Source organism: Chelmon rostratus, chromosome 12 (genome assembly GCF_017976325.1).
Source record: "Chelmon rostratus isolate fCheRos1 chromosome 12, fCheRos1.pri, whole genome shotgun sequence".
Classification (NCBI taxonomy): domain Eukaryota; kingdom Metazoa; phylum Chordata; class Actinopteri; order Chaetodontiformes; family Chaetodontidae; genus Chelmon; species Chelmon rostratus.
In genome coordinates this window covers 23,554,628-23,571,211 of record NC_055669.1, presented here as the reverse complement: position 1 = coordinate 23,571,211, position 16,584 = coordinate 23,554,628, and the positions used below count along the sequence as shown (strand labels likewise).

General features: G+C 43.0%; 1 protein-coding gene across 3 annotated transcripts; it reads right to left on the bottom strand.

Moving 5' to 3' along the window:
- Window positions 1-3,646: 3,646 nt before the first annotated feature.
- On the bottom strand, window positions 3,647-15,278 carry crema (cAMP responsive element modulator a). Of its 3 annotated transcripts, none has more exons than XM_041949114.1 (8): window positions 15,143-15,278; window positions 14,085-14,202; window positions 13,851-13,982; window positions 12,369-12,457; window positions 12,134-12,273; window positions 11,411-11,581; window positions 5,964-6,123; window positions 3,647-5,500 (listed from the first exon to the last, which is right to left on the bottom strand). In XM_041949114.1, the coding sequence occupies exons 2-8, from the start codon at window positions 14,190-14,192 to the stop codon at window positions 5,356-5,358; spliced, it is 945 nt and encodes a 314-aa protein (XP_041805048.1). In that variant the 5' UTR covers window positions 14,193-14,202; window positions 15,143-15,278; the 3' UTR covers window positions 3,647-5,355. The 3 variants fall into 3 exon arrangements, with proteins under 3 accessions (XP_041805048.1, XP_041805049.1, XP_041805050.1); XM_041949115.1 differs by lacking the exon at window positions 15,143-15,278 and adding an exon at window positions 14,900-15,000; XM_041949116.1 differs by lacking the exons at window positions 11,411-11,581; window positions 12,134-12,273; window positions 12,369-12,457; ... (1 more) ...; window positions 14,085-14,202; window positions 15,143-15,278 and adding an exon at window positions 8,674-8,876.
- Between the last annotated feature and the right edge of the window lie 1,306 nt (window positions 15,279-16,584).

The following is a 16,584-nucleotide window of genomic DNA, read 5'->3' as shown; positions in this document are numbered from 1 at the left end:
TATTTCACATTTTTTCACTTATTTCACTGTGTGTAATGCTGCTGCTGCACTGCAATTTCCCAGCTTGGGATAAATATATCTATCTATCTATCTATCTATCTATCTATCTATCTATCTTGTGAGGAAACGTGTGGAAGCATTTGATACAAGTACAATAGCGACCTCCGATGGCCAACCTGTGGTAATGCATCTGTATGGATTTATTGAACCAAAGGGGCCCTGTGATGGCTCCTGTCTGTCATTCCTGATATTGTGTTCATTTTACCAAAATATACACAAAGTCATGAATGTGCGACACATCTTGTGCACCTGCAGGATTAGAACATCCACCATCCACCAGGGGGGCAGATCAGGGCCAAATCATCCATGATTAACAATGCAGCTTCTTATAGAGCTCATATAACTAAAGACAGAGGCAGCTGAGGATGCGGCTGTTGTGTTGATATAAAGATCACAGCAGCTGCAACAAGCTCTGTTAGTTTCTTTTTCCGAACGGTGCATCATTGTTGTTGTCGTTTGTTCTGTGTCTGCAGCAAATGTTACTTCTCACCCTCAAATACTGGCCTCACCGTTTATGTGCTTCGTTGCATTTTGTGGATGCAAAGTGTTCATTTCTGAGGTTGCATGCAACCAACACGTCAAAGGAATGCAGGACATGCATGCAAATGCACACATATGAAGATATGTGAAGTGGTTCAGCATCTCACCAGAGCAAAAGTGTGCATACTTATTCCAACTGGCCACACGTGAAGCTGTGGAGAGAATCCTCCTGTCATAGTCTGTCCTGGCTGCATGTTGCTGCCTTCCTGAACGCTGCGAGTTTTGCACGTCTGTGCCGTCCTGATGCAATGAAGTGTGCGAATAGATGTCACTATGCACACCTTTACACAGCCTCTCCTTTGAGGTTATTGTGGTGTTGCCCTTGATTGTACATGCATAAAGTGACAGAAGTATGTTGCTGCAGAAGGACTGAAAAAGAGAGCTTGAGAGAAAAGTTCACACCCTGCCCTACTTTCACACCTCAGCACACCTGGCCAGACTTGTTTCCTTTCTGTTGCAGTGATGTGTGTTGAACAGCAGAGGTCCTCCTTGACTGGCACATAGAAGCGCTGTTCATGTTGACTAAGTGGTAGGCCTCAGAGCGCTGCTTGTAGGCGCTTGTCTCTTGGTGGAAATTTCCACTCCAGCCACACTGGACCAAAGGCCATGAAGATGTTTGAAAGGCAACAAAATGAAATATTAAAGAGCCTCCCACTCTGCAACTTTTCCACTCTGGTTTGTTTTTAGCTTAAGCACAAGGAAAAGACAGTGCACAGTGGAGGTTGGATGAATAGTTTCCGTGCAGTCTTGAACAATAATTGACTTGATATCAGGTAATCCATAAATTAGAGCTAAATCCTTCTTTTGTGTTTGAAATTCTCATATTTGCTCAACTAAAAGTGAAATTTGATGAGCCTTGTGAAGTTAAATGATCCCAGCTGATTGATACCTGACTCATGTAAGTTGAACACTGGACTACACATGTAATAAAACCATTTGAAATGTCGGTTGAAACTGGCAGTTTATGTAACATTATAAGAGAAGCAGATTATTGAAGAGGTAAGAGTGATGCTTCAGTGTTCGGCTTTTGGTTCATAAACAGCAGTTTCAAGGTTTCCTCAGAGGCATTTTTCTCCCTTTTAACAACATATTCACCACCGTGTGTGTGTGTGTGTGTGGCTGTATAAAAGGGAGACAGAGGAGTTGTGTGTATTTGCAGTGTGTGTGTGTGTGTCTGTAAGAGATAAAGAGGGAAGCCGAACTGTTCCCATGGGTGTGTTGTCATTCTGAGAGTTTTATTTATGCAGACGGTTTATGTGCATGTATTAGAGGGAGAAACACACGAAAAACACAAATTATCTCCGCTTTTATCGCCATCAACCCCTTCGAGGTCAATGCTGTATCGTCAGGGGTTGCTATGGAAACTACTCATTTCCATGCACATCCCCTCCATAAAAAATTTCATTTTACTGGCTCCTGAAATCTTAGTTGTCTTAAAAACGTCCTTCTGGCTTTATAATGTTCACTTGTTTCAGTTCAACTTGTTCCACTGTTTTTTTTTAAACACTGTTTGGGGGGCTAATGACATGAATGCTGTCAGTCTGTCTTGTTCATGTGACATTTTTTTATCCCATTTAATCAGATATGCAGCAAACAAAGATATGAATTACTACAAAATCAAACTAAAAGTCTGAATCTCTTTCTTCTTGGATGTGATATGAAGTGTGGCCTTCAGGGACTAACGGACACATAAAGAACACAACTGATAAACAAGTTACAGACAAACCACCCCTCCCATCACCTTGAGCTACAATGACTCTTATCAAAATCGCCAAAGAGAGAAACTGTATGTAGATACAGAGAGAGCACTGTGAGAGTATGGAAGCAGATACTTACTGCATCTGTGGTATCAATCACCACATATTGACGGTCTTGAGATTAAACTCATGCTGTATTTATGGTTTACTACATATCCATATTTCACACTTGTGGCATTTAGGCATTAACAAAGAATTCAGGATTCATGATGAGTTCCGATGTTGGAATATTATGAAGAAGTTACCTTGTGTGCTTCGGCCTTGGCGTTAGTGCGCATACTGTGTGATTATTGTGGCTGTGGCCTTGTTTCTCAGAGGACATCCACTGTTCTGTTTCACTAAAGCCTCGACACAAGAGGCACTGAGTGAGAGAGTGACGGAATGAAAACTGAAACGAGAAGTCAAATGTCGACACGCCACAACCCCGATTCCAAAGAAGCCGGGGCGCTGTGTGAAACGTGAATAAAACATAATGTGATGCTTTTTGACAGATACTCAACTGAAAACAGCACAAAGACAATATATTTAATGTTTGACCTCATCAGCTTCATTGATTTTTGTAAATATCTGCTTATTCTGAATCTGATGCAGCAACACATTTCAAACAAGTTGGAACAGGAGCAACAAAAGACTGGGAAAGATGTGGAACGCTCCAAAAAACCTGTTTGGACCATTCCACAGGTGAACAGGTTTATTGGTAACAGGTGATAGCATCATGATCACCTGATTGTTTGCAGGAGATCAATGCATGGACTCAGGGACACCTCTGTTGTCGGCGCAGTCAGTTTGTTTGCAGACGACTGCATTCTGTTTATTCATGTTTTACAACTTCTTTGGAATCGGGGTTGTTGACGTTTCTCATGTGAATGTGGAGTCAGACACAAACTTCCACTATGCTGGACGGTAAATTTCTATTGTAATCACCATTTGAGCTATTAAAAGTGCACATTTTTGAAGTGAGGCTTCAACATAGGAGAATGTTCCATGCTATCAAAATAAAATTATTAATTTACTATTAATCATTTTACTCAAGAGATGAGTGAAAAGGACAAAATCTAAACTGGATTTTCAAACTAAGAACTTCGCCCCCTTTTTATATTTGGTACATATATTGATGTTTGAATTACAGTGTATGGACTATACAGCAGCTACCTCTTGCTACCAAGTCGAGGCAGCACTGTCCAAACTTATTTTATGCACCTTTAACTGCACCCACATGAAAAGCTGCCCTGAATCCTGAAGAGAAGGACACTCTGTGAGCACTGGGTGAGCAATCAGCAACAATCCACTTCACATTTGAATATTTTATTAGATAAACAAAAATAGTTTTGGTTTTACAATTCGTACAAGGAAGTACACTGAGAAGGGAACAAGATGGAGCCATCTGAAACGGCTACAAACTACACGCAGAGAAGTTCAGCTCTGTTGATATCAAAGGAAACCTGAAGTTTATTATCACCTGCCTTTTTAAAGACTGAGCTTTCCTCTGGGAGAGAAAACCAGGACGGGTCAAGAGGACCGCCGCGGGATGAATCATAATGTCGTCGCTGAGCTAAACAGTAGTTAAACACCTAACTGTTACTTAAAGAGCTTTGGCAGTCGTCAGAGGTGGTCTGTTACATTAAGAGGCGCTCCTTCTGACATCTTCTCCTAACAATAACATAAACTCACACCCAATAACTATAGAAACAGAAAAAAAGCAAGCAGTTTTCAAAATCACCACAAACATGAACACAAGATGATATTTTATCATTCAAATAAAATGTCATGACATTTAAAAAAAAGAGGAAAAGAAATTGGCATCACCCTTTAAACAGAGCATTTTAATATCTAGCCAGAATCAGGTTCAGTTTTATACCACAATGGATACGATCCATCATTCGAAAAACAGAGGTGACTTGCTTGCATGACAGTAAAGCACAAGTTAGTCTTTGATGCTGGCTTACAAAATGTAGGGTTTTTTTTTTCAGGACAGAGTAAACAATTACATTTTTAACACAACTAGTTGATCGGTTACATTTGCTTTGTACAATGTAGAAACATGTGGAGTGAAACTCTGCGAATAAATGTAATAGAATACAAATTCTGATAATATCCACAGCGACACTTTGGTACTTCCTGTGCTTTGACTAAAGAGCAGTTGTGCTCCGTCGGGTCAAATACTACAATCGACTCACGTTAGCCACGAAAAGTGAAGGCTCTTTGGACTTTTTCTAACCAAGCTGTGATTAAGGTAATGCCCCTCTTCAATGCTTTGAAATATACTTTGAAGCTACTGCCAAACAAAAGATTTTCATCATGAATTCTTCTCGTGTTTCTTGAAAAACCTTTTCGATCAAATCAAGAACTTTTATACAAACTAAGAAACAAGTTGATGTAATCCAGGAAATCACTTAACCGACGAAAAGTTCGAAGATGTTTCCCCTAAAATTTGTTTACGCATGAAGGAATGCACGAAACGACCAAAAACGGCAGCGTAAATGACGGATGACCCTATCAGGTAAACGCGGTTGAGTTGCCTTGTTGCAGCTGGTGGTGGCTCTGCGTAGCTTTGTGTGCACCTCGCCTGACCTCAGAGAAGCTTGCTGGTAGCAAGACCCGGCTGACCCGCCGAGGTTTTTTTTTTCCGTAATCTCTGTGCTTGAGCGGCGCATTTTCAGGAAGCACCTGTATTTCCTCTTCCTGTTCCTCTTCTTCAGCTGGCTTGCATTGGCCGCCGTCACCTGTGCACGAAAGCAACAGCAAGCGGAGTGCGCGCGACACTTTTTGAGTCTTCACATGCAAAGAGCACAAGATAAGAACAAGAGCGAAACTGGCAAGCTCAAGCTGTTCGGATTCCCCGGGACACTTGTGAATTCAGCGTAAACCAGGCCTGAGTGAGCAGAGAAACAAAGACGTTCGCAGCAGTTTTTGTTCCAGAGTCTTTTCTTTTTTTTTGTTTTGCTGTAGCAGTGTGTAAACGGCCCCGTCTTCAGCCCGTGACCACAAACAGCCGCCGCTACTCGCCTTTGTGGCAGTAAATGTCCTTCAGCGCTTTCAGCTCTTCAATCAGGGTCTTGTTTTGGTTTTCCAACACAGCCACACGGTTTTCCAGACATTTGACATACTCTTTCTTTTTCCTGCGGCACTCCCGGGCTGCCTCCCTGGAGAGGAAAGAGGGGAAAATATGTTTAAGGCGCTTGATGAAAATGAAATTCGGGCTCCAGACAAAATGCAAGCTATGCGCAATTCAAGCGAGCAGATGTTTTTAAGGCTGCCGGGTTCAGGGTTTATTAGTCAACTGCTTCCACGTTCATGTTCCCAGACAAACATTGACGCGCCTGCTGCAGCATTTCTGCATCAATCATGACCAGTCAAGCGGCACAGAAACATCATCTATGAAAGACCTTTGCACTACTGTCTGTCGAAGTGTCCAGTTCCCGGTTCAGTCTTTTCATTACACTGCATGAACCTGGATATCATTCGAAACAGGGTTGTTTATGATAACCTGTTGTATTATGGGCGCTTTTAAGCCTGTTTAGCAGTAGCACAACCATTTTTCATCCCAAAATGAGATTCACCATTCATCTCAGAGACAGCATTTGTGCCGCTGGCAGCAGCTCCTACCTGTTTTTCATCAGCCGGACCTCCCTCTTGCGGGTGATCTCTTCAGCGTGCTGTGATGAGGGGTTCTGCATGTTGCCCGGGGACGCAGCCATCACGATGCCCTGGGCCAGGCTCGAGTTGGGCGAACGCAGCTGGTAGGCAGGTATGTCTCCTGTGGCAGCTATGGGGGACAAGCAATAAAAGCATTACAACTCCAGTTCCTCTGACATTGTGCAGCTTTTGCTCATTTATTTGTGATTTTTCAGATTCTGTTGACTATCTATTCAAGCACGCAGCCTGTTCTTCATCTTTTCCCCTTAAAAAGAGAGTAAGCATGCAAATATTTCACCAGAGGATGTTAAAGAGCAACTTTGGCTAGGAGCGCCTATCCGCTCCCCTTCCTGCCTTAAAAGATGAGTTTCCTGTGACCCTGATTGTCCTCGTGAACAGGTATTTGTTCTTAAATGACCTGATTTGTTGGAAAAAAACAGGATTTTTTTGTGTCTTTTTCTTCTGCTTTTGCCTCTGCAAACGGCCACAAGATGCTGGCACCACAAAAACGTAACTAAACTAATCGAATAAAAACCCAGCGACCCCCAACTTATGTTATGAAAGACAACCTGAAAGCTTCCCTATGTGTTAGGACATTTACAGCCACAGCAGGTGTAAGGAGTTTTTTTTTTTTTTTTTACCTGTGTGCACTAATTAGTGATTTCTGCTCTTGTATTACTTTTCAAATGAGTAATTTATGCTCCAGGATGAGTGTCAAGTGGCTGTAACAATAGAAATTGAAGGAGTTGGTGGTTTTTGTTGCTACTCTGGTCAGTTAAGGAGAAGCTCCAGAGTGTTAGCGGCAGACTAGCAGCTTTCTTTGGGAACTGACGTGTTTCCAAATGCTGAATCCATTCCATCGTATATGTATCGTTAAGTTTTAATATGTCCTTTGTTACTGTTGCAACAGATTCAGCAGCTGTCAGACTGCAGCCTCTTTCATCTAAATAAGCTGCTTGGGTTTAATGCAGTCTGGATTTTGGATGGTGATACATGGACATCTTTTACATGCCTACATGTGGCAGAATGTTAACAACGTTGATTAATAGTACGTTAATTTGTGCACATATATTATTAATTCCAGTGAAGGAATTCATGTTTCCTCTGCACAAACGAGATTTCTTCTCCCTCCTCCTTTCCTGCCACATGCCATTACACTGCACAATAACAGCTGAAAATAATAATAATAATCCAATACTTCTTACCACTAATGTTTGCTTTTGATATTTTATTATTATGTATATAGTTTTTTACTGCTTGTTATTTCGATATTCGATATATATTATTATATATAGTTTGTTCTTACAGTCACGGTACACTTTATTTTCACTGCCATTTGCATTTGATATTCCTTTTGTGCAATACTTTTTACTACTGTTTACTATTTGGCTATTTTACTATTTTGTTATGTATATAATCTTTTTACTGCTCGCTATTTTTATATTTTTATTATGTATAGTTTGTTCTTTATAGTCTTATTTTCACTTATTTCACTGTGTGTAATGCTGCTGCTGCACTGCAATTTCCCAGCTTGGGATAAATAAAGTATATCTATCTATCTATCTATCTATCTATCTATCTATGTATCTATCTATCTATCTATCTATGTATCTATCTATCTATCTATCTATCTATCTATCGTCGACATGTAATTCCACTTTCATGTGTTTGTGAGGTGGCGTTGAGCTGTGAACCACCACAGCGTGGAGCACCGGGTGCTGCTGAGAGCCGGCACTTCGTTGGATTTATCAGTAAAAGTGATACTGAGTGTGGAAAAAGCAGCAAAAAGCAGCAGAAAGCAGCAGAAAGCGGCGTTCTTGATGCGGTTTGTGTGCTGTTTGGGTTGACTCATCACTCCGATGACTCAGCTGCTAACTGCTCTGCCTGCTGTCTCTCACCGTGTCGGTTACTCTTTCTCACTTTGTTCCTGAGAGGTTTTATCCCCCCACTCCACACACACACGCACACACTTGCTCAGAAAGAGACACAGCAGGTGTACACACACACACACTCATTGTGATAACAGAGTGACTCGGCCGGCGCTGACGTCAGTGTGTGCGTCTCACTCGCCCGCTTTGCATTCTCTCTTCCCTGCCTGGCCTCTGTTCCAGGAAACTGGAGTGACGTCAAACCCACGACTATCTTACCCCCTCGCTGCCACCCGCCCCTTTGCTTCTCACCCCCCCTCTGCCTGCATTTCTCCCTGACAACCACTGGTGGTTCAGAGAGCAGACTTTACATATGTGTGTGTGTGTGTGTATTACAGCGGCATACAGACTGACTGGAACACAGTTGAGCAAACTAATCAAACACTTGTTGACCTGCCGTGTCTGTTTTCTCCCCCTTTTTTTTCCACACAGCTCTGAACTGTCACAACACTTTTCCTGTGTTGAAATGTGAAGGTCAGCTGTCCAATCTGTGGCACGCTCCTTCCTCAATTTCACAAGGCATGAGGTTCAAGCAATTTAAAAGTCATTTAAATCTCACCAATATGTCTCTGCAAGAAAAAAAAGATTTGTTCTTTTTTTACTCTTGCAGTTCTTCAAATGCCACAAAAGCAGGTGTAAAACTTCAAAATGCTCATTAGAAAACACAGCTGACAACATATGAAACACAAGATAACCTCGCACTCAACCTTTTCCATGTAGCACATAAAACGCACGTATGAGAGAAACTCTACCTGACTCAGTCTCATCCCCTGTGACAGCCATCTCTTGTTTCCAATAATCCAGCACCACGGCAGAAAAACACCTCAGCACAAGAACTCTCTTCCACCTCCAGTCCTCGTTGCCTCACCAGCACGTCTGTCTCCGTCTCCCTCTTCCCTCCCAGCTCTCTCTGAATCAGAGTGGTCACTCGTCGGCTTTGCAGCCCGATTACAATTACAGGCATTGACATCACAGTGACATCACTCCTGCCCGCTGAAGTCAGTAAAACACCCTGGATTAGAGTTCCTCCCACCCCCATCCCCACCCCCCCGCGGATCAGACGCTGAAATAGAGAGACACAATGTGAGCTGAGCAGGCAGGGAGGGAGGGAGGGAGGGAGGGAGGGAGGGAAGGAGGAGGAGCTGGTAGTGGAGGGGTTGTATTTTTAGCACTAGTGACGCAACTAGAGAGACGCTCAACAAACAAGAGGATATTGTGTCCCGAGTGACTGCCGTGCAAACTGATGAGCGCCCTGATTGCAGTTATTCAGTGTATTTACGTTCGTGTCTGGAGGGACGGGAGGAGGGACGACAGAGAGAGAGATCAAGATAATTGAGGTTTTGCTGAAAGTTACCACAACATGCTGCAGAATTGAATACGAGAAGTGGCCATAACAGTTATTTAACAACACCTGTGAAAAGATTTGATTGGCTGTATTTACTGAGAAAAGCCTCAGGAAGTGATGCCCTTTACCTGTCCAGCAACAGAACTTGAAGTTTTTTTGGAATATGAAGGCAAATATCTGGGTGGGTGACACCTGGAATAGCTGATCAAAGGTAACAGCACCTACAGAAGCTCTGACACAAGAGCTAATGTGGTAAAAGTCATCAGTGCCTTTGATTACAATGCAAAACCATCACAGCTATGAGTGCTCAACAGGAACGTGTAAGCTACAAATAAACACGAGGAGGTGATCTAATGGGGGTGCTGATTGATGCCATCTTCTTATTTCAGTGTTATTACTTCAGTGTTATTATCATGAAAGCAAAAAAGTCCATTTTCATCTTCAGTTTCATTTCTACAAAACAGAGCTTTTGTTTCTGAGGCTTTGAAAGCAACTGGTAGCTTAAAAAAATGAAAGTTCACAAAGTTTTAAGCATGAAAACAACGTTTTTTAAAGAATAAAAGCACATTATTATTCTTGAGACATCAGTAAAGTCTGTGTCTGTGAAGATATGAAGAGATGTGATTAAAATCCTTCAGTCACTTTAGATGTTCGTGTGTTAGCTTATTGAGAATGTGACCAAAGGATTTGAAGCATTATTTATTCCCATTCTGAGTACAAACACATGGCAAACACAAAATTGTGGCCACTAGGCTCTTTTGAATGCTGTTATGCTTAAAGATAATTTTCCTCAAACAGCATGAACATCACGTTTTCTATGTTCGTGTCTGCAACACCTGCTGGCTTTCCCGTTCGATCACCTGTTGCAGATTACACGATTTGTGAGCAGAAGACAGCGTCTGGATTCTGCTTTTTGCCACCACGTCTCCTGTTTAAACACCTGTCAAAGAGTTTTTTAGATCAGGTATCTCCCCAGAGAAAACTCCAGCATGTTTAATGCATCAAAGCCATTCATTTTCATTCATTTTGTTACCATGAAAAAGGAAAGAAAGACAACTTGCCTAGTGAGGAGACTTGCTGGAGTGAGGTGAACCTAGTGTACATGTTAGCACGTGCACGTAACATGCACTGATCTCAGTATTCAGCAGTTTTTTTACTATGTTGTGCATTTTTTACCTTTACTCAAAGCAAACGCTGAGCACCTACTGCTCTGACAATAATTAAAGCTTTGCTGACTCTTTCTGGTCTCTCAGGTGGACCAGCTTCCCTTCTCCTCTGACATTTCCTTGTTCCCATTTCCGGCAGTGTATCAGTTATCTCTGCTCTGTGGGCGGCTTCAGATTTAGCTGTGGCATGCAGACGGATTTCTAGAAAGGTTGCATGTCCTGATCTATGAAGGTCTGACCGGTTGTCGTTACTGGGCGGTGGAGAGCAGCGGACTGGAAGTTTTAACGGCGGTTTTAATGGCTTATGTGCTCACATTTTATGTGTAAATTCCACAACACAGTGGACACAGTTTGAACTGTTGCCCTGCGATCACACAGTGGTCATCACCTGCAGCAGCATCAGGTTTAAGTCATCAAACAAGCTTCATTCAGCAGTTTCTTTCAAGCTAAGAAACCTGACATTTGGCACCAGCACTTACAAAATGAGTGGTGCTCATCCTGAAGTCTGGTCCCTGGTGCTGAAGGAGAGGGTGTGACTGCGGGTCTTTAGCTGACAAAGCACTTTTACACGCTGAATCATTGCTAATAACGTTCTAACGTTAGTTTTGAATGTTTTATTGAAGTACTGCTGACCCCAGGACAAACTGTTCCAGGGCTCTTTACACCCAGGCCTGTGGGTGTACATTTTCTTTTACACAATCGCATGTTTTTATCGAAGTCTTAATCCTGTTGTCAGTTTAGCCTCATTTCTGTTCTATCACTGTAGAAATGAATGCTGTTCCTAATGCTACCAGAGGTCAGGAATTTGCATGGTACATGAAGAAATTGTTTATTATGTATTTCAGCACAAATTATCCACATTTTTCTGCAAGTTCTCGACCTAAGAGAACCTGCATGTTACTGTGCACCTTCTCCACAGTATTCAAAATTTTCTCGGCATGTGCTCGGTGAATTTCACCAAAAACTGTTGACCCCTACCTTGGATGAGCACCTGTCCTCCCTGAACGTAGTACTGCTGCGGGGAGTGTCCGGGTTGAGCTGCGCACTGCAGGATTGTGGCTCCAGGCTGCGAGGTGGGGGTCTGGGCCCCCTGAATGGCTTCAGCTCCGGGGCTGGTCAGCTGGACGGCTCTCCCCTGAGTGAACGCAACTGTGTGGGGTCAAAGTTCAGTTAGAACTACGCTGCAGTGAAGTTGATAAGCAAAGTGGGAGCAGTTTTATGTGTTCGTGTCTGGGCTTTAGAAAGCAAGTTGGGCAAGTATATTGATAAAAAGTCAACAGTATAAGGCTGTGTACATTAAACTTAATGAGAGGAGCCAACTACGACTCCCGGGGAGCATTGCAGCAAGAGATATTTAATCACCAGGCTTGCTTGTTCTCCATGTTCTCCTCAGCAGCAGCAGGCACCAGGCACTGTCGCTTTTTAAGCTATTAACCAAACTTAACTTACAGAAACATATGTTTTAAAATACTCTAACAAATGTGTCTATAGTATTGTTAGATGATCCAGGTGTCTCATGTGTAGCTGTATGAAATACGACCATTAAAAACTCCCAAATGTAAATTTACGGGAGGGGAAATACTTCAGGAAGCCACACCTCCGTCCACGCTGCTCTACACAGGAGATGAAAGATTTACATGGACACGATGAGCTCCGTTTAATGAGTGAACAGAACTGAGGCTGGTTCATGTGTGTACTGACTATACTGTCCCGAGCTGGTCTGGTAGATGGAGGTCGGCACTGACGCCGACGCCGCACCGGAAACCTCCTCCTCCTCAGTCTTCTCTTCTTCGATTTTAGGAACTGCCGGCGAATCCGATGAAAGCTCGTTGAGTATTTTTCTGCAGGGGAAGAGAATTCCGACATGATCGGGCTTTACGCTTTACACGCCATCTGCTCTTTATCACGGCCTCGTGTACTGTTGACGTCCTCTCACCGATAAGACGGACGCCTGGAGAGAATCTCCCGCCTCTTCTGGCTGTCTGCGATTGGCTCGTCATCCTCCAGCTCTGCCACAGTGGCGATCTGTGGAAAACAAAGAGTATGTTAAAGTGGGGAATCATCCATAACACTGTTTGGTTTTTTAATCGTTGCAACATCTTCGGTGTTATTACCGAGGGGGAGCTGCTTTCTGTCCACAGACAGAAACAGGCAGGAATCTGAGCAGCATTTTATTTTGGGCCTTTATCTTTTCAACATGTCTCAACAGAGTCTTTAAACAGTTCTACATATTGTGTAATTACTTGTGAATGTGTGCTGTCTGCTGTTTCACTGTGCAGTTCACAGGTTTGATTGTTTCCTGACCAACTTCCTCGTAAAGATGCTTTTCGTGAAAGCGACCTGTGCTTTGCAAATCAAGCTGCAAGATCTTAATATCTGATAACGTTTCATTTCCCATTCACAAACTGTTCGGTTCAAGTGCTGAAAACACGGAGTCATCCGTGCATCTGCGCCACATTATGCAGCGAAACAGCCCCAGTCTGACTTTTGGCCGGCGTCACACAGCTTCACCCCACAGGTCGGTGTTGTCTCGTGTGTCTACAGTTCGTGGACTCGTCCTCCGGCCCAGACACAACAGCGTCTCCTGAATGTGAAGGTTGGACTGATGAGCTTAAACTTCAGCTCCAGCTACTCACATCAATCCTATTAGCAGATGCACTGCATTAGACCGCATGCACTCCAGAGGACCTCCTCCTCACGGCACCTAAATCCTCATCCACTAACACACTTCTCTGACGTCACAGCCTGAAACCTCTTCACTTTTTACTGCGTCACCAAAATGAGGCCTTAACTTGGACAAGTCTTGAATGACTTGACTTGTGGTTTGTCTTGAACCTGTTCTGACAGTATTGAGACTTGCTTCGGGGTTGTCTTGTATGACTTGAGACTTGGTGTCAATTACTCGATACTTGGCCGGAAACCTGCACTGACAGATTTGACTTGGAGTTGTCTTGAACGACTTGAGACTTAACTTGAGACTTGCTCTGACAGATTAAAACTTAACTTAGATTTGACTTAAAACACTTGAGACTCACTTACTTAATAGCCGTGGCCAGAATTGACTTGAAAGCCTTCAGAAATGACCTGGACTCGGCTTCACTGACTTGAGGCTTACTCTCACAGACGGGGGTCTTGGCACTTCACTTCAGTGACTCGAGTCTAGACTTGAAACCTGCTCTGACATAACTGAGGCTTGATTTGGACTTGACTTGGATGACATGAGATTTGACTTGGACTTGTCTTGAATGACTTGAAAACTGACTTGAACGCCAAAGGACTACATAACGGATCTTGCTGATACTGATACAACCACACAGCCTGTAGTGTGGTGCTAATAATCAGTATTTTACAGCTCAAGCTGGTCTCGGTTTTTGAAAAAAGAAGCCGAAATGGTGGCAGAGGCCTCGCCTGCTCTCACCTGGACTGTCTGAACCTGTGGTGACTGAATGACCGAGGTCTGAGGGGCCTGGATGACCCCTTGGACCTGCACTGTTCGCCCATCAGACAGCTGGACAACCGTCACACCTGGAGACTCTGCAGCCGCCGGCGCCTGCGGGCACGGATCAAAAGATTCACACCGAAATCGACAAAAAGTGACTTGCTGGTAGTGATTGGTTTAAATCACTTAATCACAAGGTGTGTGTGTGTGTACCTGAGGAGGAGCTGCAGGAGATGGACTGGCTTCATTGTGGTTCTCCTCTCCATCTGTCACAGAGTCATTCAAACTGCTGTCCAACTGAGAGGAGACGGCAGCATCCATAGTCGGTCACCTGGACAGACAGACAGACGTATGTTCTACATATCTTTTCTTCTTTTCATCTGATACCAAACCTCTGCTCTGGTTTCACCGTCTCTTTTAAATGTTAAACTAATGTCCGTAATTGTAAACCTCTAAAAGAAAATGTGAGTTCAGTCTGACTGACTGTCAGCAGCCAGAAAGAAGATCATACTTTCAAAAATGTTCTCATCAGAGAGTCTCATGTAAACCACAAGGCCCCTGTCTGATAGTGCACATCATTAACTCGTGATAGTGCTCTATCTGCTACTGAAACATCTGATTAAACAGTTTTATTTTAATGCAAACATGAAACCAACGAGATTAAATTAAAGCACGATTTGGAAAAGTGTCAAAGCAGAAGGGAACACACGCTGATTTTCAATTTCTCTTTACGTAACACCTATAAACATAATTTCCGCTTCTTTTTTTAATTGTTCTTCACGTCACCTAAAGTGCAGCCGCACACTCTCAGTTGTCAAGCTCCACATGTTCCTCAAAGAAACTCATGAAGGCGGATGTGACTTCCCTACTTTAGTGAGACAAAGTGAAAATGAACCCGAACACTTTTAATTCCGAACGGCACGTCCTTCAATTAACACAACTCAGAAATAAAAACGCTGAGATGAATTCAGATCAATAACTGCAGGAGTGACATTTTTTTAAATATGTATTTTATTTTGAAGTGACACCTTTCGCTCAACATCCGATGTGTCACCCCGTCGGACTTGACGCAGCCCAGCAGGAAAAGAGCTGCTGCCATCAGATCGGACTGAGGACCTTTTTCTACTCCATGTTGCTCCGCCGGTTCATCAGCCTGCTCGCGGAGATACGTGTTAGTGAGAAGTCTCGCGCCGCGGACGTGTTTGCACGTTGTCCTTCGACTCTGCCCGACGGGCGCGGAGCGAAAATGTGACAGCTTTGCAGGGACTTACCGAAGTTTTACGTAGCCTGACTCGTCACTAATTACAGTATGGGTGGACGGCCTGCGCCTCCGCTCACGTAGTTTCACGTCAGCGCTGATGATGCTGTGCCGAAAATGTCGACCGACGAGTCACTTTTACGTCGAAGAGTGTCAAGGCGGAGCGAGATGATTCGCTGCGACTCACTTCCGCGTTCGCATGGAGCGGTCGCCAAGAATCGTCTTATGAGCATTTTAATTGGGCAATAAGTAAGAATTCACTGCGTCATACCACAGAAGATCTCAGTATGTGGTCATTTATCGAAAATGCTTCTGCTCTTTTTACTGGTTTGGGCCAAACCACGTTGATTTCCATATAATCCATCAACTCAACTACAGAATATGTGCTCATCATTGAAAATAAACTATTTCATATTACTAAGGAAGATAAAATGCAGCTCATAGTGTTATTAAGTGCTATTAAGTTAAATAAATGATTTATGACGTGGTTATAAAACTAAAGGCAGGACATAAATAGCTAAAAACGGGAACAAAGTCGTTTCAGTTTCAACAGTGAAACTTGAATCAAGTTTGTAATGATATAAACTGGTTGATAGATGTCATTAATCGAGTGGTTTTCAAACTGAATTTAGGATATTTTTCAGTGTTCTGCTGTGGTCAGTTACATGTTCACACATCAGAGTAATGTTGCCATCTACTGGCTGAAAGCAGTGATGACGCTTTAAAAAGCAGTCACGCAACAGGATGAATTTATTCTAATATTTAGGCCAATGTTAGGCCTACATTAATGTTATGACAGAAACAATAATAAGTGTGTAAAAATAGAATAAAGCCTAAATCTCCGTCTCAATGACGCCATCAGCAGTGAGCATTAGAGAGTGCAAAGTTCATAACTAACACGAGAAAGATGTTTTCCTGTTCCACGGCCATATTTACGTGTCTTTATTTCTTGAGAGAGCGTAACGTCCCTGAACACAACACAAGCCTTTCAAAGAATGTGTCTGTTGGTACCAAACCCATCTCACAATACAATAAATATAAGATTTAATTATCAACTAACATTTCTGCATTCCAACAGCTTAAAAAAGTGAGTTTGTGAGGGTTGTTTGATCACCAGTACACGACAGCCTGCATCTTTATCAGCAGGACTGAATTAAAACCAGTTTTAAACTCACAAAAGCTTGAATTAACCATATATCCTCATATCTTCATTGATGAGACTGCATTCCGCACTTCTATATCTCCTAAATGTTTATAAGTCATGCTTTCTGCGTATAATAAAGGTGTATGTGGCTGTACTGTAGAATCTGTACTCGCTGAATTCCTTTATTTAGATCTGACTCTGGCTGACCCCAGAGCCACCATCTGTCCCCCTGCGTGCCAGGAGAGGTCGTACTGTTCAAACACTGCCCCTGCTGTCATCAAAGAGGACTGCTCCGCGTGGCCGAGCCCCTC

What these genes read in the sequence shown, in the direction of transcription:
- crema (XM_041949114.1), bottom strand. Translation starts at nt 14,192, where the DNA reads ATGGATGCTGCCGTCTCCTCTCAGTTGGACAGCAGTTTGAATGACTCT. An exon ending in CACAGGTTCAGACAGTCCAG is followed by an intron (nt 12,458 to 13,850) that starts GTGAGAGCAGGC and finishes TGTTTTCCACAG; the next exon opens with ATCGCCACTGTGGCAGAGCT. An exon ending in TCCAGGCGTCCGTCTTATCG is followed by an intron (nt 12,274 to 12,368) that starts GTGAGAGGACGT and finishes CTTCCCCTGCAG; the next exon opens with AAAAATACTCAACGAGCTTT.